We start from the raw sequence: 20,362 nt of genomic DNA, 5'->3' as shown, positions 1-20,362 counted from the left end.
ACGCCGCTGGGGGGGTGCCATGCACCTGTCGGCACTTCGTTTTCATGCTCCCTTTGCCCCGGAACAGGTTACTTCCAGTTCCGGGGCAGAGGGAGCATGAAAACGAAGAGCCGGCAGGCGCGCGGCACCCGGGGGGGGGGGGTTCTTTCGCCGGGGGATCGGGGGTTCTTTCGCCTGGGGGAGGGCGTTGCGCTGTTCCGGGGGGGGGGGGGGGCGCTGCACCCGGGGGGGCGGGGCGCATCAGCGATCCGCTCCGGGTGTCAGCCCCCCTAGGAACGCCACTGGGAGTAACCTAAGGAAGTATTATTTCACAGAAAGGGTGGTGGAGGCGTGGAATGGCCTCCCTGTGGAGGTGATGGTGTCGAGGACTGTTCTAGAATTTAAAAAGGCATGGGATAAGCATGTGGGATCGCTTAGGAATAGGAAGAATTAGGGGTTACAGAGGATGGGCAGACTGGATGGGTCCTGTGGCCTTTATCTGCCGTCATGTTTCTATGTTTCTATGATTGTGGGATTGTGATGGAAGTCCTTCCATGACTGATATTGTGACTTGATTAGCTTGCTTTGCTTAGTGATTTACATAAACACAATGCTTTTGTATTGTGGGTTTTGTCCTCTTCCTCCCACCTTATTTGTTTTTGTTGTATTTGGCTGTTCTACCTCCAGCACCATAGCAGTTTCAATTCCTTTAATATAGAGAGTTCAAAGCTTCAAGGCACAGTGCACACCTCTACTTATCTCAGAACAACCCTCAAGAATACCACTGCCAAGCTTGCTAACCATGAGTGATATTCTTTGTTTTTAAGTTTGGCCACCCCTACTCGACTGCAAGCATCTTCTCTTCCTTCCTTGACTCTCCATCCTTTTTCTTTGCCAGTGGTTGCAGTGTTCTATTAAATGGGGGGGGGGGGGGGGGGGGGGGGGGACTGTGAAGCTGACACTTGCACATTCCTCCTTCCCGTTCTGCCCCCCAGCCTTTTGTTTTGTTGTGCTTGAAAGGCAGACACATCAGAGGGGGTGGGGCTACAGTGGGGACTATATGAATATGCATTGGCTTACACTCCCATCAACACTAAAATGTTGCCACCTCTTTTTTCTCTGAAAGAAGCTCGGATTTAGACATCAACCACTGAAAGCAGCTGCCTCTAGCACCAAATTTTGATAGGCGCTGGAGATTTGCTGTAATATCTCCATATTTATTTTTTTATGTTTCAACGTTTTTATTGAAGACAGTACAAAGGTAACGATTACTCCATTGAATACTCAACAGTCAAACATAAACTGTATCCAGTGAAGCTCAAATATTATAAACCGTCATCAAACCTTTATCATTTTATCCCCACCCCACCCCTTTCTAATTTATGGTAATGTATAAACCCATTCCTGCAATAACAGGCGAGCTGCAATTATCGTACTGATTAAACTGTAATATTACATAATCCCCTATTGCTTGATGCGTCCTTATTTGTTAGTTCCCAATGTTAATGCTAACATGGGGTTACATACACTCCGCTCCCAACATGTACCAAAAACAGTAACCTGACCCAAGGGTCTCGTATTCAACAGGTTTAACACCCCTTCCTAACCCCGGGAGTTACACTCCCTCCTCACCCCTTACACTCCTTCACCCACTAGAACGGGTCCATATTTATTTTATGTATGACATTTTTATCCCACATTAGCCCAAGAAGAGCTCAGGTTCAATGCGGCTTACATAACAAACATCAGAAGAATGGTACACATTTTGAAAAGTATCAATTCTTATAATACATCATATACTATTAGGTTGAAATTTAAAATGAGCTAGTTCAATGGTAAGTAACATAATCCTGAAATAAACAATTCTATAGTGAGAATTGATAGGCAACTAAGTTGACAAAATAAGGAGACTCCACTAGAATGATAGTAAGTAAAACAATACTAAGTAATATTAGATAGGTAATCTTTAATTATAGAGTGTTCAAGTAAAGATTCGATTATCCAAGAGATAGAAGTAATTGAGATAGGATATGATATAGAAGGATCAAACATTGCTCAGTTCAAATTAGTTCTTTGCTTTATTGAAGGTTGAACTGAAAAAAATGAGTTTTCAGTAAGCTTCGAAACATCATGCAATCATTTGTGTATCTAATTTGTTAGGAAGAGAGTTCCAAGTTTTGGTGCCTTGATATGAGAAGTTGGCAGTATTAATTGTTTTGTAGGTTACATTCTTGCAGCTAGGGAAATGCAAGATGAGATATTCCCTGGATGATTGAATAGCGTTACGTGGTAGTAATTCAGTGAGATCATTCAGATAGGATGATGTCGTGCCGTACAGAATTTGATGAATAAATGCACATAGCTTGAATGATATTCTATTTTTTATTGGCAGCCAATGTAAATCATGAAGAAGAGGAGTTGCTTTAGCAAATTGCGGTGATCTACATATAAGATGCACACTGTGTTTTGTGTGGTTTATAGTTTTTTAAGAAGACCGCATTTGATTCCTGTACAGATGGAATTACAATAATCAAATTTTGTTAAGACAAGGGATTGAACTAAGGTACGAAAGACTGGTCTTCGAAAAATGGTCTTAGCCTCTTTAGCTTCCAGAGCACGGTAAAAGCACTCGAGACTTGATTTTCAAAGGATAGAAATTTTTCAATTAATCCGTAGGATTTTCATTGTAGAGCCAAGGGGATAGGTTATATTATCAATTGTGAAGTTTTTAAGAGTTGTAGGGTGATAGGATTAGTTACTATTAGGAATTTAGTTTTCTCAGTTAAGTTTTAACTTGAAATTGGATGCCCAGGATTCCGTCAATATTATAGCTAATCTAATTTTATGCATGATTTCGTTTAGATTCATGGTGAATGGGATATATATAGTAACATCATCGTCATAAATACATGTTGGAAGACTATTTCTTTCTAGTAAATTTCCAAGGGGAATCATGATATTGAATAAGATGGGGGATAGAGGAGAACCCTGAAGTAAACCACAACTAGAGGGCCATGATGTAGAAATTATGCCTGATTGTTTGACTTGATATAATCTAGATTTTAAAAATCTAGAAAACCATCTAGGCCTACCTCTGTTTTACCATGCTGTCCAAGCAGCATATTTTATATCATTTTATATCATTTCCTGGAGCGACGCAGGGGCAGTAACGTAGGAGACGGGAGGAGCCTGCGAGCCAGCAGCCAATGCCTCAAGGCTGCCTAGACAGTGCCTGCCGGTGCCGCGCTTTTTTTTTTTTTAAACATTTTTCATCCTTAGCGTTAGCGCTTCTTCTTTTTGTAGCGCCGGCCCTGCTGCTCAACAGGAAAAGCAGCAGTGGCCGGCAATGGGAGCTGGGGCTGGCGCTGGCCTGCAGGGCGGGCCTCGAGGAAAGGAGAAAAGAGGGAAAACAGGAAGGATGGGGAGAAAAGAGGGAAAACAGATGGAAGGGTGGCAGAGAAAGAAGGAAAACATGGAAGGATGGGGAGAAAGAGTGAAAACAGATGGAAGGATGGGGAGAAAAGAGGGAAAACAGATGGAAGGATGGCAGAGAAAGGGAAAACAGATGGAAGGATGGCAGAGAATGAGGGGAAAACGGAAGGATGGGGAGAAAAGAGGGAAAACAGATGGAAGGATGGCAGAGAATGAGGGAAAACATGGAAGGATGTGGAGAAAGAGGGAAAACATGGAAGGATGGAGAGAAAGACAGAAAACAGATGGAAGGATGGGGAGAAAGAGGGAAAACAGATGGAAGGATGGGGAGAGAAAGAGGGAAAACGGATGGATGGGGAGAGAGACTCTGGATGGAAGGATGGGGAGAGAAAGAGGGGAGATGGATGAAAGGATGCAGAGAGAAAGGGGAGAGTGGAAGGATGTGGAGAGAGAAGGGACACTGAACAGAAAAGGGTACAGAGATACAGAGACACTGGTTAGAAAGAGGGAGAGAGAGACATTAGATGGACGGATCAGGAGAGAGGGTAGATGGATGGAAGGATGGGGAGAGAAAGAGGGAAGACGCTGGATGGAAGGATGCAGAAAGAAAGAGGGGAGACTACTGGAAGGATGGGGAGAGAGAGGGGAGACTGGAAGGATGGGGAGAGAAAGAGAAGAGCTGCTGGATGGAAAAGGAGAGTAGTGAAAGACTGGAGAATAAGAGGAAGGGGCATGGGGAGAACAAGGGTGAGAAAAAGATGAAAAGCCATAAGTAGATGAAGGAAATTAAAGAATGGATAGTAAGAATGAATTAAATCAGGACAGAGAGAGAGAGAGGCAGAAAAATATTGAAGAAAGCAAAGAAAAAGGAGAGAAAAATGACAAATGGCCAGGAAACCCTGGCAGAAGAGTTAAGCGAATACGAAGGAAAGCAGAATCTAGAGACTGGGAGCGACACAATGAGAAAAAGTAAATGGCCATACAAGAAAGGTAAAGAAAATAATTTTATTTTTAATTTAGGATAAAGTAATATGGTACCTGTGTTAATGAAGTTTCAGAGACCAATACTTCCTTCCTTAGGTCAGGTGAGGATACCGTAACAGCATTATACTGACCTGAGGCAGGAGGTTTTGGCCTCTGAAAGCTCATTGAAAAGGGTGTTAAGCTATTAAATAACTTTTCTGAAATCTGATGCACTGTGTGACAAATGCATCTGATTAGCGTGACTAAATTTTGCTGGGGGAGGGGGGTAGAGAGAAAATTTTGTGCCCACCTACTTTGGGTTCAGGCCCATCCAAAATTGGCAGTCTGGCTACGCCACTGGTTGATATTTTGGGAAACTGTAGTATTATGCATTACAGTAGTCCATTCTGGATGTGACAAATACATGTAGTAGAGTTGCTAAGTCCTTTTGATATAGCAAAGATGATTGTAGCCTTCTGAGGAGTCATAGGCTGGCAAAAGAAGCACGTACCACCGCAGTGACCTATTCATTTCTTGTGTAGCCAAACTCCTAGATTTTTTTCCCCCACAAATTTATTTTTTTGCCCAGCAAGCTCAAAGTGAAAATTGAGCATGCAACCTGCCTGCCTGCTGCCTGCCTTTGTGCTATGACAAGGCATGTGGCAATTCCTTTTCCTGATCAAATGTCTGATTATGGTAGAAACCTGTGTACGGGGGGGTGGGGCACTGTTGGGCCTGTCATATATATTGTAGTGTAAGCAACAACTGAGGAGACTTCAGTTGTTGCAGAACACATCAGCCAGATACATTTTTAAATTGGGTAAGTTTAGTGAGGTCAGTCATCTTTTGAATAATTTATACTGGTCGAGATTGGAATTCCACATTCAATATAAAGTGGCCGGCTTAGTTTATTAGAATATGTATAGCACAAATTCAGAAATGGTAGGGGATTTACTTTTTTTCCCAGCTCATAGAAATCATCTAAGAAGTTCTAAAACACTGTTACTTGACATGCCATCTGTAAAGCATATGCTGTTGAAGTCTGTATGGGAACACATGTATGTTTCAGGGAGATAAAATATGGAATAATTTACCTGTAAACATTCACTTGATTACACCTTCTAGCTCCTTTCAAAAGGCTCTAAAAACTCATCTGTTTTCCCTTCAGAATTCTGTTTTATAGTAACTATTTTTAATGGTATACTTGAAGATCTTAAAATGAATGGACTATTGATTAATTGTGCATTTAATCTGGATGGGATTTTTCTCTAATTCTGTAATCCGCTTTGCATCGTGTGGTAAAAAGCGGAGTAGAAATCACGGAATAGAATAGACTACGCACTTAACTTTTGCTTTAAGCTTGCCGCTACTGCTGCTGGGACAGTGTGGGAAAACAAAAGCAAATGAAAAGGTGAGGTAGGAACCAAGAGGAGAATCTGGCAGCAATGGGGGGGGGGGGGGGGGGGGGTTGAGGAGATAAGGGTGGGGATTTGGAAAATTCTGTTCTTTATGCCTATGGGCACTTGAAATTTAACTCTGGCACTGCCTTAGAGCAGCACTTAGGGCCAGATGCACTAATCTTAAAGAGCCATTAACGAGCAAGTAGTAAACCGTGGCATGCACTAAATGCTTCTCCGAGCCATTTTCCGATCACGGTAGCAGCTAAAGAAAACGGAATGTAGATGAGCAAATTAGTACCCCAATGTGTATAAATTGTGTTGTAATGAGATGCACTACCGTTTTCCGATTGCCTAACCGTGGAAAATCTAATGGGAGGTTTGTACCTCTTGTTGGGGCTGCGCAGCCTCTAAAAACTTCTGTAAATGTAACAAAACAAATCGTGGGAAAAAACGTCCAAGTGCTCGTCAGGGCCGTCCTTCTAAAGCGCCTAACATGGATGTCCTTCACTGAAACATAAAAAAAAAAAAAGACGGCCCTGACGAGCAATTGGACGTTTTCCCCAGATTTTTTTGTGATGGGTGTTCTTCTGCAAGGACATCCAAATAAAAAAACTATTTGGACATCCCTTTCGATTATGCCCCCTCTAGGTCTCTCTCAGTCAATCACAGCGCATTTAGCTGTCACCGGTGTCAGCTAAACGCGCTGTGATTGGCGGAGAGAGACCTGGAGGGGGGCATAATCAAAAGGGACATCCTCGCACATCCCGATGCCGGCGGTGGTAATTTGGTGCAACTCTCACCCCCATCACCCCCAGAGCCGCGTGTTCCCAGGGAGAAGGGTCTGCATGGTCAGCCGCAATCCACCCCCTTCTTACGAGAGTGGGGCGGCAGGGATCACCGGATGTACCGGTGGCTGCAGCTTGCGCTCCGGCCCGCAGCTCTGACAACTGCTTGTCAGGGACATCCTTTTTGGACGTCTTTGGCATAACGCTTGGCTGCTCTGCGCATGCTCGACTGGCCGACTGGTTTCCGAGGGAATAGAGAATGCATGTGAGCTACAATGAGCAGCTCATTTGCATTCCATTTCCTTGATGCTTGGCCGTTCCCTACCGATTCGCTATGGAATCGGTAAGGGAACGGCTCTTCCGAGGACTTTAGTGCATCTAGCCCTTAGTATTTTGGATTTGTTAAGCAGAAGGTGAAACATAGAAACTGATGGCAGACAAAGATCTGGTGGCCTATCTAGACTGCCCAGCCATATAAACTACTAATTTTTACTATCTTTGCCTTTCCATTAGAAACCCTGTGTCTATCCCATGCTTTCTTGAAATCAGATATAGTCCTCGTCTCCACCACCTCAACCTGGAGGCTGTTCCATGTATCTACCACCCTTTCCGTAAAGAAGTGTTTCTTGAGATTACTCCTCAGTTTATCCCCCTTTATATTCATCCTATGCCATCTCATTCCAGATCTTCCATTTTATTGAAAGAGGCTCACCTCCTGTGAATTTATACCATGGAGGTATTTAAAAAATCTCTATCATATCTTCCCTTTCCTGCCCTTCTTTCAAAGTATACATATTGAGATCTTTAAGCCTGTCCCCCATATGCTTTATGATGAAAACCACTGATCATTTTAGTATCCACCCTCTGAACCAACTCCTTTCTGTTTATATCTTTATGAAGGTGTGGTCTCACCACAAACCTATACAGATGTACTATCCTTTTTCCACCTAGCCATTCCTCTCCCTATGCACCTAAGCATCCGCTGTCAGCTGTTGTACTTGTTTGGCCACCTTAAGCTCATCGGATACTTTCACCCCCAAGTCCAGCTTTTTCATTCACAGAAGTACTTTATCCCCTATTCTGTATCGTTCATTTAGGTTTTTGCAACTCAAATGCATAACCCTGTATTATTTAACATTTAATATTAGCTGCCAAATTCTAGACCAAGCTTTGTTAGATCCCTCCTTATGTTATCTGCTCCATTCGGGGTGTCTACTGTATTGTACTGTACTGAATTGTGCCCCAAATTGACTGCCCCCATCGTATCATCTACTCACTTGTCCTTTAGATTGTAAGCTCTTTGAGCAGGGCCTGTCCTTTTATGTTAAATTGTACAGCGCTGCGTAACCCTAGTAGCGCTTTAGAAATGTTAAGTAGTAGTAGTAGTAGTATTGTAGATTTTGGTATCATCTGCAAAGAGGCAAACCTTGCAAGACAGTCCTTTCATAATATTGATTATAAAAATGTTTAAAAGAACCAGACCAAGAACTGAACTCTATGACACATTACTGGTAAAGCCCTTTTCCTCAGCGTGAAATGAATTTATCACTGCCCTTTATTGCCTTCTACTCAACCAGTTTCTAACCCAGTCAGTCACTTTAGGGCCCATACTGAAAGCACTCAGTTTATTTATCAGCTGCCTATGTGGAACCGTGTCAAAGGCTTTGATGAAATTTAAGTACACCATGGCCCTTTTTTGAGAAACTCTATTCGTGTTTTGAAAACTGGCATTTAGACATCTGTATTGCATGGATGTCCAAATCCACAATTTTATAAAGCTGGGATACAGCAAGCGGGCATGGCCTGGGTGTGTTTTGGGTGGAACTAGGGACAGGCCCAAATATGGACATTCAACTCCAATTTCAGAAGGGGAAAGAATGTCTATATCCAAAAAGATGTACGTCAGTATTTAGACCTGGTACTTGGTACATCCAGGTTACATAAAGGTGCTCCGATTGAGCAGAGGTCCACTGGAGAGTTTAAGGGAAGTCACCCCCTTAATCCTCCAGTGGTTGCTGCACCCCCCACCCCCGAATGTGAAACTGGCAAGGACTACTGGGCTTTGTGACTACTTCAGGAACTATGAACATTTATGGTACAAACATTTTTTTAAATGAATCCTTATTGAAGCAATGTACATTCAGGTACAGTAGGTATTTTTCTGTCCTTGGACCAGTTCACATTTTATAAACCAAAATCACAAAGAGCTAAATTGGGATTTGGACTGGGTTTCTCCAGGTTCTTAGCCTGCTGCTGTAACCATTAGGCTACTCCTCTAGTCTGCATAGATGTCTGTGACTGTTTTATATAATACTAGTAAAAAAGGCCCGTTTCTGACACAATTGAAACGGGCGCTAGCAAGGTTTTCCTCGGAGTGTGTATGTTTGAGAGAGTGTATGTGAGAGTGATTGTGTGAGAGAGAGAGAGTGAATGTGCAAGTGTGTGTGAGAGAGAGAGTGAGTCTGGGTGCGAGTGTGTCTATGAGAGAGAGAGTGTGTGTGTGAGAATGAGAGTGTGTGCTAGTGTGTATGTGAGACACAGTGTGAGAAAGAGAGAGAGTGTGTTTCACACAGATACAGTGTGTGCGAGAGAGAGAGAGTGTGTGTGAGACGCAGACTCTCTGTGAGACTGAGTGTATGAGACCAAGAGAGTGTGTGAGTGACTGTGTGACTCATAGAGAGTGAATGTGATACAGTGTGAGACATAGAGTGTGTGAGAGACAGTGTGTGAGAGTGAGAGAGAGAGAAAGACATTGACTGTGAGAGAGAGAGAGAGAGTGTGTGTGTGTGTGTGTGTGTGTGACAGAGATACTCCCCCCCCTCTGCTGTCAGGCCCCCCCTCCCTCCCTCTCTCTGGTGTCAGGCCCCCCTCTCTCTCTGGTGTCTGAGCGTTACTGTGCAGGACGCTGAGCTCTGGCTGTGCTTCAAGGAACTGACCAATCCTATTTAATAGAATGCACCTCCAACATTCTGAAGCCGTGAAACCTCGTGTGGTTGCTCACTTCTGCTTGTGTCGAACCCGGAAGTACGTGATGTCTATTCAGGAGATGGATACAGAGAGCAGGAATGCCTCAGCCATGCAGTCAGCTTCAGAATGTTGGAGGTGCGTTTTATTATATAGGATACTTATGCTGCCACAATGACATTCATGTCTCTTGTTTTGCCCCATTCATAGTTTGGACATGTCAGTTTGTAAAATGGGTGTTTATGCTGAACGTAACCAGCATTATATCCATTTCTTATGCATTTTAGAACAGACTGTATGTTGGCAGATCCTGTTCTACTACAACACTAGCATCACAAGTGACATACTGATCTGGATGTCCTTTCTAAAATGTCATTCCATATCTCATTGGAGCCGACTCTATGGGTGCTGTGGGTGCTTGAGCACCCCCAATATTGAGAAAATTCCTTGTATGTGTCCAGGGAGGGGTCATTTCCATTGGGCTTAGCACCCCCAATAATTTTGAAAAGTTGGCTCCTATGCCATATCTCACTCTCCCTTGACCCCCTAGTGTATGTACAAGTAATGATTTTGCTTCTTATAGGTGTAGGTAGTGGATTTTAGAAATCTGCATGTCCCCAGGGAATTGATTAAGGACACATCCTCTAAACTTTTTTGTAGTGGGAGGTGGTTTGAAAGCCAGAGGTAAGCATAGTTCTCTCTTCAACCTGTCCTCCATATTTCAGATCCAAAGAGAAGTTTGCTAATTATTTTACATGACTCAAAGCAGGTATAAATGCCAACAAGGAAATTTTCCACTGCTGTTCTAAAATATGGAGTATACTGCCCAAACCATGCCCACAACATGCCTCTTTTAAATCTCTGTGTGTGGCATATACTTTCAAGTTGCACCTGTTTTAAAATTGCCATACATGCCAATTTACACCTGTAAACATGATTTTTGCACAGGCAAACAATGCATAATACTTATAAAAGTGGATCTAGGGTCTTTCAGGATTATTCTTCCAGTCTGGGCTCTTCACTTATGTTGGTCAGGTCATCAATGATTGGAAACAAATACCTTTTTTCCATTACAGATAAAGCATACCAGCTGAATATAAACGTGTTAGAGAAGATCCAGGAAGACTGGCAGAATGAACACATCAAAGCCTGTGTGGTAAGGAGGTTCAGATCCAGCATTTCTCCCTCTCTCTCTCCTCCACCCATGATCTGACATACTACTACTACTACTATTTAGCATTTCTATAGCGCTACAAGGCATACGCAGCGCTGTACAAACATAGAAGAAAGACAGTCCCTGCTCAAAGAGCTTACAATCTAATTCTCTTCACCTCTGGGTCTGAATCCAACATTTCTCCCTCCCTCCCCTTTACCTCAGGGTCCTAAGTTCAACATCTCTCCTTATACCCTCGTGTGGAACTGGTAGGATTGGATGTGATTAATGAGATTGAGGCCTGATAAACCTTTCTCTCAAACAAATCCACAGTCCAAGCCTCTCTACCTGAGCTGAAACCCATGCATGCATGGTGGGACACTACTGCAACTTCTGGCTTGTAGAGAGCTGATTCGACCACCAGAGAGTGGTGAGGCAATTGCGTGCTCTTGAATCTGGGAGCTTTTTGGATACAATGCAATACATTCACCTTCCTCAGTACCACATGCACTGAGAGAGGAGATTCCCAATTCTTTGTCAGTGCATCTTCCTTAGGAAGCGTTTCATAGTCCTCCATCTCCAACATAAATAGGATGGCCAAAGCCATATCCTTCACAAAATCTGTGAGTGAGAGACTCTCTGGTGGAGATTTATGCCTCTTCTGAGGGGGGTAGGGGTCAGAAAGGACTCCATATGAGTTCTCCTCTGAGAAATAATGTGGATTTTCATCTTGACTCCCATGAGCGGTCCAAATCCGACTCCTCACAATATTTCATATGGGCAAAGTGAGTCTGTGCCTGCCCCAGTTAAGTGGAACCATGTCCACTACTTGGAAGGCGCTGAGGTACAGCCCTGCGCAGATTCTGGGAAAGAGCGGTACCGTATGAGTCTATGTTGACACCTCTTGATGCATTGGCATTTAAGTCTGCTCCACAGGAAGACCAGGGGCCTCAGGAGGTAGTTAAGGCTGAGCTGCAACTGTTGCAAGCACCCTTAATGTCTGAATAGCGTGCAGTTGAAATGTCTGCATCAGATCCTCTCTGAGCATGGCCTGATACTGCTCATCAAGGGCAGGCATCAGCAAAGGCTGAGTAGCAGGTTCAAAGACAGCCTAAGAAAGAGCCAGTTTCAAACTGGAAGTGGTGACCTGGCTGCACAAAGACTGGTGCACCATCACCTCCACCAAAAAGGGGGAGCTATCCTCTCAGTGGCGTTGCTTCTCAGGTACCGGTGATGCCAATGCCCCAGAGCTCCAGGCACCTTGCTTTGAGGGGGACAGATGCTTGTGCTTTGGCTTCCTTACATGCACAGCATTGTGGTCCCTTGGCGCTGATGAGGATGACATCAAACCTGTACGCATCCTTGGTGTTGGGTCCGATGCAGATTGGTTCTGAGGGTCTATTATCAGTGCCTGATGTTAAGGGAGGTGGAGACCTCTTCGATGCCAGTGTATTCCCCTGGTAGAAGTCTAGGCAGTCATTGAGGTTGATACTTCCAGCACTGATGCCAATGAACCGACCTTTGAGGAGCCAAAACGTTTCTCCTGCTGAACCTAATGTGGCCTCTGTGTCCTTAGCTGCATTTGTAAACAGAAGGAACAAGAATCAGGCTGGTGGTCAGGCCCAAGGCACCCAATACACCGATTGTGCGGGTCTATGACAGAAATCACCTGATTGCATGGGCACACCGTTTGAAACCACTGGGGGTCTTCTTAAACTTCAAGAAAAGAATCACAGCTAAATTAAATTCCTCAATCTTGAGCATCAAAAAGGGGCAAGCCTCAAATTGAGGTTGGTGTTCAGGCTTAAAGAGCTGCGCGAAAAAGAAAGAAAAACTTAAAAAGCTGAAAATTTAAGAAAATAAAGGGGAAGATACTGAAACTAAAAAACTAGGAAGAAAAAGAGAGAAATCAAGGAAAACCCAAACAGGAAGGCACTGAAAAAATATCTGTTAATACGCGCTAAAGACAGACCACAAAAATGCGACCTCTCAGCTCCAAGGAAAAAAACCAGACTGAGGAACCTGCACTCATGCGTCAGGTGGGAAGGCACCCATGCATGCGTGGTGGGACACTACTAGAATTTTCTACTAGTTATACATACTAGGCAGCATCCATACCCAGCTCCGTCGGATGACATCATCTAGATATGAGAATACCGACAGCCTTAGGCAGCATCCATACCGGGCTTCATTGGATGACATCACCTAGATATGAGAATACCGACACAGCCTGTTTGTCCTCGGAGAATGATTTATATGTCCAAAATTATCTGTTTAACTGCATCAAAATATTGCTTTAAATAAAACGCTAGGAACTTCTGTCTCATGCTGCATGCTTAGAAGTGACTCTGAAGGTTGCCAGATGGGAAAAATTTTCCCCGCCCAAAATCAGCCCTAAACCAGCCCCAAACCCGCCCAACATCAAACCCCGCCTCCAACATCATCGACCCCGCCCCTGACATCACCTCTGATGTCATTACCCCACCTCCAACATCACCTCTGATGTCATAAACCCCGCCCCCGATGTCAACCCCGCCCCGGAAAAGCTTCTATTGGACCAAATTGGACCAATAGAAGCCCCGGAAAAGAGCCCAAACCCTGCACAGCTGCAGTGAAAAAGAAGCCCAATTTCCCGCAGCCCGCAGCCTTCGATAATTTCCCGCATCCTGGCTTAAAAACCAGCCCAATTGGGTGGGAAACCAGCCCATCCCTGCACAGGAGCTTCTTCGCTCATTTTTATGGACAAATAGCTGTCAAAGAGGCCCAGAGCTACAGACTGAGCTGGAGATAAGCATAAAGCAAAACCACTAAAAGCCTCTATGAGGAGCTCACTGCAGTGTGGAACACAAACAAACTTGTACTGAATGGGAAAGGAGCTTGTTATCTAGGTAAAAACATGCAAACATTCTGTAGGACAGCTATGTAAAGTAACAAGAGTACAAAAGGCACCTGTGTTTTATGTGGTTGTAATTCAGCAGAGGTTGAGAAAGCATTCAATATGTCGAAAGATGGGCGTCCTTCTCTTTAGGGGCTCATTTTCAAAGCACTTAGACTTACAAAGTTCCATAGGTTACTATGAGCAGTGCATATTTCCTAGTAAAAAAGGTGCCGGTACTCAAATGCTAGGCGACTCTTCAGGGGTGGGGTAATCACTGAGGGACCCATTCCACAATAGCCAAGCCCCCTGCAACTGGTCACAGAATGTATGACAAGGCAGAATTGGTGTGTAGAGCCTCAGCTCTTTCATTAAAACTTAGGGTAAATGGGTCAATTTTAGCAGACAATGGAAAAGGTGCCGGTACTCAGTACCCCCAAGTACCCCCTCAAAAAAAGCCCTGACTATGAGGCTCATTTTCAAAAGAGAAAAACGTCTAAAAAGTGTCATAAAACATCATTTGGATGTTTTTCTCGCAAAAACGTCCAAATCGGTATTTTCGAAACCTATTTTTCAGACCCTTTCTATACTGTTCATCGGCAGTGCATCCAAATCTCAAGGAGGTGTGTTAAGGGCGGGATATGAGCATTCCTAAGACTTGGATGTTTTTCAGCCATAATGGAACTAATCCAGGACTAAAACTAAGATGTTTCGAGCTAGACCTGTTTTTAGAACAAATAAGGCACAAAAAGGTGCCCTAAATGACCAGATGACCACTGGAGGGAATCAGGGATGACCTCCCCTTACTCCCCAAGTGGTCACTGACCCCCCACCCAACTCTCAAAATGTGATTAAAAACATTACTTACCAGCCTCAGATGTTATACTCAGGTTGATTAGAGCAGTATGCAGGCCCCTGAAGTGGTGGGTGCAGTGCACTGCAGACAGATGGACCAAGGTCCATACCGCCCTCTACCTGTTACACTTGTGGTAGAAACTGCGAGCCCTCTAAAACTCACCAGAAATCCACATATAGGTGCCCAAGAGCTATTGTAGTGGTGTACAATTGGGGGTAGTGGGTTTTGGGAGGCGCAGCAAAAGGGGGATGGGGACTTGATATACTGCCTTTCTGTGGTTACAATCAAAGCAGTTTACATATTATATACAGTCAAAACAGCGCTCTGACAATAGCGCTGGAACAGCCGGGGGGGGGGGGGGGTGTACTGCCCTTATGTGCGCTGTTATCTCTGATCATAGGGTAAAGTGTGGGAGGATTGTGCCTGAACATGCACTCAGGCAAATCCTCCTCCCGCACTTGTTTGACAGGTCCGGGCTGTCAAAAGCCCAGAACTGTCAAACAAAGGGACTGGAGGTCTGTGGGACCACTAGATCCCAAACAGCAAGGCCCTGCTGGCTTAGTGCCCCCACCATACCCCTACCCCAAGCCAGCGACACGGGGGATGGAGGTCCGGCGGACCTCCAGTCCCTCCGACCCCCCCCCCCCCCCCCGACACAAGTTTATGGGGGGCTGGAGATCTGGTGGATCTCCATCCCTCCTAACCCCCCTCACACCCCCCCCCCAAAAAAAAACCCTGGTGGCCCAGTGCACCACAAATCAAGCCCCCCCCCCCAACCTGGTGGTCTAGCGGCCCTCTACCCCGCCCGTCCGTACGTTTGTTGGAGGAGGGAGGTAGTACACGCCCTCCTTTTCCAGTGCTGCCTTATATGGTGTGAAGCCCCACCCAGCACATCCCAGGATGCACTGGGCACGGCTGGGAACTGCCATTTTCAAGGTGGTGCTAGAAGAGGAGGGAGTGTACTACCTCCCTTCTCCAACAAAAGTACGAGGGGGTGGGGAAGAGGGCTGCTTGACCACCAGGTTGGGAGGGCTTGATTTGCGGCTCACTGGGCCACCAGGGCTTTTGGGGGGGTGCAAGGGTGGGCTAGAGGGGATGGCAATCCACTGGATCTCCAGCCCCCGTGAACTTGTGTCGGGGTTCCTGCTCCTGCAGGAGGGCTTTATTGGGCAGTGGGAATGGTGGGCCAGCTAGCATGCAAATGCACGCTAGGCGGGGCTCACCGTTCCTCCCCAATGGTCCGCAAACCCTAACGCCAGCACTGAGCTGGCGTAGGGTTTGGTGCACTGCGTGCTCATCATTGGGGAAGAATATGTTTAGCATGCATTTGCATGCTACTTGTGCTAAGAGCCTTGTTTAGCATGTATTTGTATGCTAGTTGCGGTCAGAGCCTGAAAGCGCATTGTTTCACACGCTTGGGGGCTCTGATCATGAGGTGGTAGCAAATGCAGGTATTAGTTTGGTGCTACTAGCCTCTAGCGCCTGCTTCTGATCATCGGCCTATTATTTTGTACCTGGGGCAATGGAGGGTTAAGTGACTTGCCCAGAGTCACAAGGAGCTGCAGTGGGAATCAAACTACTACTACTACTACTACTTGACATTTCTAAAGCGCTACTAGGGTTACCCAGTTCCTCAGGATCAAAGTCTGCTACACTAACCACTAGGCTACTCCTCCACTCCACATAAAATAATGTATGTAAAGAATCAGCGTCAAAATAGTTATGGATACCACTTAGCTTTCCTAGTGCATAGAATCCAGATTTTAAAATCCTCAAAATTTGTTCATTGAAAGTAAGGGATCAATCTAGAATGATTCCTAGATATTGAAATGAGAGTACAGTAGGAACAGCTCGATTAAACAGAGTTAAGGACATTAGTGTGTGAGCCCTTACCGCCACTCATTATGTAGGCATGAAGGGCTCACACGCTAACTACGTGCTAATCGGTTAGCACGTGGCAGTGCAGCTAATAGAATGTGCTACTCAATTTTTTAACGCATGGGAAGCAAATGCCGATGCCAAAATTACTGCAGAACACCTGAGCATGCCTCGCAGTGAGGCATTTTAAGCTGCGATAAGCATATGTTAGTGCAGCTTAGTAAAAGGACCCATTTATTTCCTGGCACCAGCCCTCTGGAATTCATTGCCTAAAGACCTTCCGTTAGAAAGATCATTCATTCACTTTCATTCATCTTTAAAGACTCATCTATTTCAGGAAACATTTAATAATGCCTAATCCAAAACACAATGCCTAATCGTTTTGACCCAGTACAATAAAGTAGTCCAAACTACACTCAACGTTAAGGATTACAAACTTTCGGTATCACCAAGCCTAAGAATCCTTGGAATCGTGCTGGACAGTCATTTACAACTGGATACTCAAGTGCTTGCTATCACAAAAAGAATGTTCCACGCCATGTGGAGGCTGAAGCGTATAAGGCATTTCATAACAAGAGAGCTTTTCCGTACCCTTGTTCACTGGCCAGTCCTATCACATATAGACTATTGCAGTGGGATCTATGCTGGATGCTGGGATTACATACTGAAAAGGCTTCAGACAGTCCAAAACACGGCTGCAAGGCTCATACTGGGGAAATTGCGCTTTGAACCTGCTCAACCTCTTCGGTTTCAACTACACTGGCTCCCCATAGCAGACCGTATTACCTTCAAAATCTGTTCGCTCACACACAAGATCATGTATGGTGAAGCTCCAGAATATATGCTTAATCTCACTGATCTACCATCAAGAAATGCCGTATTGTCTGCAAGGTTCTACCTCATTCTCCATTTTCCAACCTGCAGGAATGTTAAATACAAGACTCTTTTTGCATCATCCTTCCCTTACATCAGTCCGAAAAATTGGAATGTCCTACCGAAACAACTTAAGGAGCTCGCCGACCACCAACTGTTCAAGAAGTCCTTAAAGACGTTCTTATTCGTCAAGGCTTACTCCACTGGCAACTCCAGTGCTTAGCCTCTCCCACTTGCCGTCGCTTCACCCCTGTCATCTACCCTGTGTTATCCCCTGTTCCTACCCCTCCTGTCACTTTCTGTTTCTGGGCCATCATTGTCCTGTTTTGCATCCTGATTTATTGTAAGCCACATTGCGCCTGCTTATATGGGTAAATGTGGGGTAGAAATGTACTAAAATAAATAAATAATGAGATGTAGGGAAGCAGCAATGGGTATGAGTGAATCTTTTAGTTAATTCTGTGGTATGCTTGTGCCTTTTCTATCCTCTAGGGAATTCTTTCCCTAATTTATGAAGATTTATTGTTATGTAAACCGCTTTGGCTTGTTTTACAAATTAAGAGCCCTGTTTATTAAGCAGCTTGGAGAAGAGACGGCTGAGGGGAGATATGATAGAAGTGTATAAAATAATGAGTGGAATGGATCGGGTGGATGTGAAGCGACTGTTCACGCTATCCAAAAATACTAGGACTAGAGGGCATGAGTTGAAGCTACAGTGTGGTAAATTTAAAACGAATCGGAGAAAATTTTTCTTCACCCAACGTGTAATTAGACTCTGGAATTCATTGCCGGAGAACGTGGTACGGGCGGTTAGCTTGACGGAGTTTAAAAAGGGGTTAGATAGATTCCTAAAGGACAAGTCCATAGACCGCTATTAAATGGACTAGAAAAATTCCTCATTTTTAGGTATAACTTGTCTGGAATGTTTTTACGTTTGGGGAGCGTGCCAGGTGCCCTTGACCTGGATTGGCCACTGTCGGTGACAGGATGCTGGGCTAGATGGACCTTTGGTCTTTCCCAGTATGGCACTACTTATGTACTTATGTACTTATGTAGGTGCGTTAACGTTTTAACACACATTAACCATGTACGTGCCTACAATATCCCTATAGGCGACTACATGGTTAGAATGTACGCTAAGTGTAGGCACGCTAAAAACACTAACACACCTTAGTAAACAGTGCCCTAAATGATACAGAATATCTACTATAATAAAACTCACCCTCAACGTTCTGAGGACACTGACGTCAGTGAAGCCAAGCCCTGACTTCCTTCAAAAAGGTTTCAAGGTTCGTGGTGGTGAAGCCACCAAAATCGCTCTGGGCCCCGCCCTCGAGGGCGGAGCAATGGCAGAACAACGAAGGGGTTGGCAGGGAGGGAGGCAGGGAGGCGGGGGGTGGGAAATTGCTCCGGGCCCCGCCCTCGCGTCAAACGTCATGACGTTGGGGGCGGAGCAATGGCAGAACAACGAAGGGGTTGGCCAGGGAGGGAGGGGGGGTGTTGGCGACGAAAACCTTGCTAGCACCCGTTTCATTTGCTCTGAAACGGGCCTCTTTTACTAGTTTTTAATAAATGATAGACTTGTTCAATGAAAAGTCTTATTTGGCAAATAAATGGAACAATAAAGTAGTACACTTTAACATAGGCAGTATATAAACAGTATTTATAAAGTCTTCTTAACTCTTGTATATATCCTTTACACCTCTATGTGAGAATATATAAGTATCCTCTCTCACAATCTCTCCTTATAACAGCATAGCTGGTAGCAGAAATGTGTTTCAAAGAAGATTGTCACTTACAGACTTTGTTGTCAGACGTGCTGAGAGACTCAGGGATTCTGAGGCTCCGATGCAATACTTCAGCTGATTTGGCCCTGGAGGGGGGTTGTGTGCTGGTCCTCAGGAGACTTGCTGCTCTAATGGGCTGATGCTCAGAAGTCCCGCTGTAAGCCAACAGGGCAGAAACTATACCGCTGGAACAGTGCAGAAACCTAGCCTGCTAATGCTCAAAGGAAATGGTATTCAAATTATATATTTGCTGTAAAAGCGAAAACAAGTGGGGGGGAACGTGCTTGGCGCATGCACAGAACAGTTTCATAGTAAGCTCAGCTCCTGTGCGCATGCGCCAGGCAAACCTGAATGTGAAACACACATTGGCATCTATTTTCTTTGCCTTTAAATATAAGCGTTTCAATTTTTTTTTTTTACACCTGGAAGACTTACATTTAAATGCAGGAAACAGGTGCCAATGTGTACTTTCTCTTCTGGGTTTGCTCTGACTTGCACACAATCATACTGGGTCAGATCAATGGTCTATCTAGACCAGCATCCTGCTTCCAACAGTGGCCAATCCAGGTCACAAGTACCTGGCAGAAACCCAATTAGTAGCAACATTCCATGCTACCAATCCCAGGGCAAGCAGTGGCTTCTCAATGTCTATCTTAATAACAGACTATGGAACTTTCCTCCAGGAATTTGTCCAAACCTTTTTAAAATCCAGATACACTAACTGCCATTAGCACATCCTTTGGCAGCAAGTTCCAGAGCTTAACTATTCTTTGAGTGAAAAAATATTTCCTCCTATTTGTTTTAAAAGTATTTCCATGTAATTTCGAGTGTCCCCAGGTCTTTGTACTTTTTGAAAGAGTGAAAAATTGATTTATTTTTACCCATTCTACACCACTCAGGTTTTCATAGACCTCAATTATATCCTCCTCTGCCATCTCTCTTTCAAGCTGTAGAGCCCTAACCTGTTTAGGCTTGCCTCATATGGGAGAAGTTCCATCCCCTTTATCATTTTGGTTGTTCTTTGAACCTTTTCCAATTCCGCTATATCTTTTTAAAGATACGGCAACCAGAATTGAATGCAATACTCAAGATCAGGGGCGTATCTGCGTGGGGCCTCAGGGGCCTGGGCCCCCGCAGATTTTGCCCTGGACCCCCCTACCGCCATCAACTCTCCCCCGCTGCCGTTCTTACTTTTGCTGGCGGGGGACCCCAACCCCCGCCAGCCGAGGTGTGCTTCCACCTGCCGCTGCCGTAAAAACATCTTCTTCAGCCGGCGGGGGACCCCAAACCCCCGCCAGCCGCCCCGCGGTGTTTGAAATTCATCTTCGGCCTCCGTGGCCGTGCTGCTGTGATAGGCGCTGTTGAAATCCACTTCGGAGTCTGACGTCGTTGTACGTTGTACGTGCTGCGACGTCAG

At 44.9% G+C, this 20,362-nt stretch overlaps 1 protein-coding gene across 1 annotated transcript in view; it reads left to right on the top strand.

Annotated features, from left to right (window-relative positions):
- LOC115461849 (proline-serine-threonine phosphatase-interacting protein 2-like) overlaps positions 1 to 20,362 on the top strand; it is a 260,520-nt gene that overhangs the window by 197,348 nt on the left and 42,810 nt on the right. The window contains exon 9 of the mRNA XM_030191905.1: positions 10,600 to 10,679. Coding sequence (XP_030047765.1) covers positions 10,600 to 10,679 — 80 coding nt within the window. The remainder of the gene's footprint in view (positions 1 to 10,599; positions 10,680 to 20,362) is intronic.

Source organism: Microcaecilia unicolor, chromosome 2 (assembly GCF_901765095.1).
Source record: "Microcaecilia unicolor chromosome 2, aMicUni1.1, whole genome shotgun sequence".
Classification (NCBI taxonomy): Eukaryota; Metazoa; Chordata; class Amphibia; order Gymnophiona; family Siphonopidae; genus Microcaecilia; species Microcaecilia unicolor.
The sequence above is the reverse complement of the archived record's forward strand: the minus strand, read 5'-3'. Positions and strand labels throughout refer to the sequence as shown.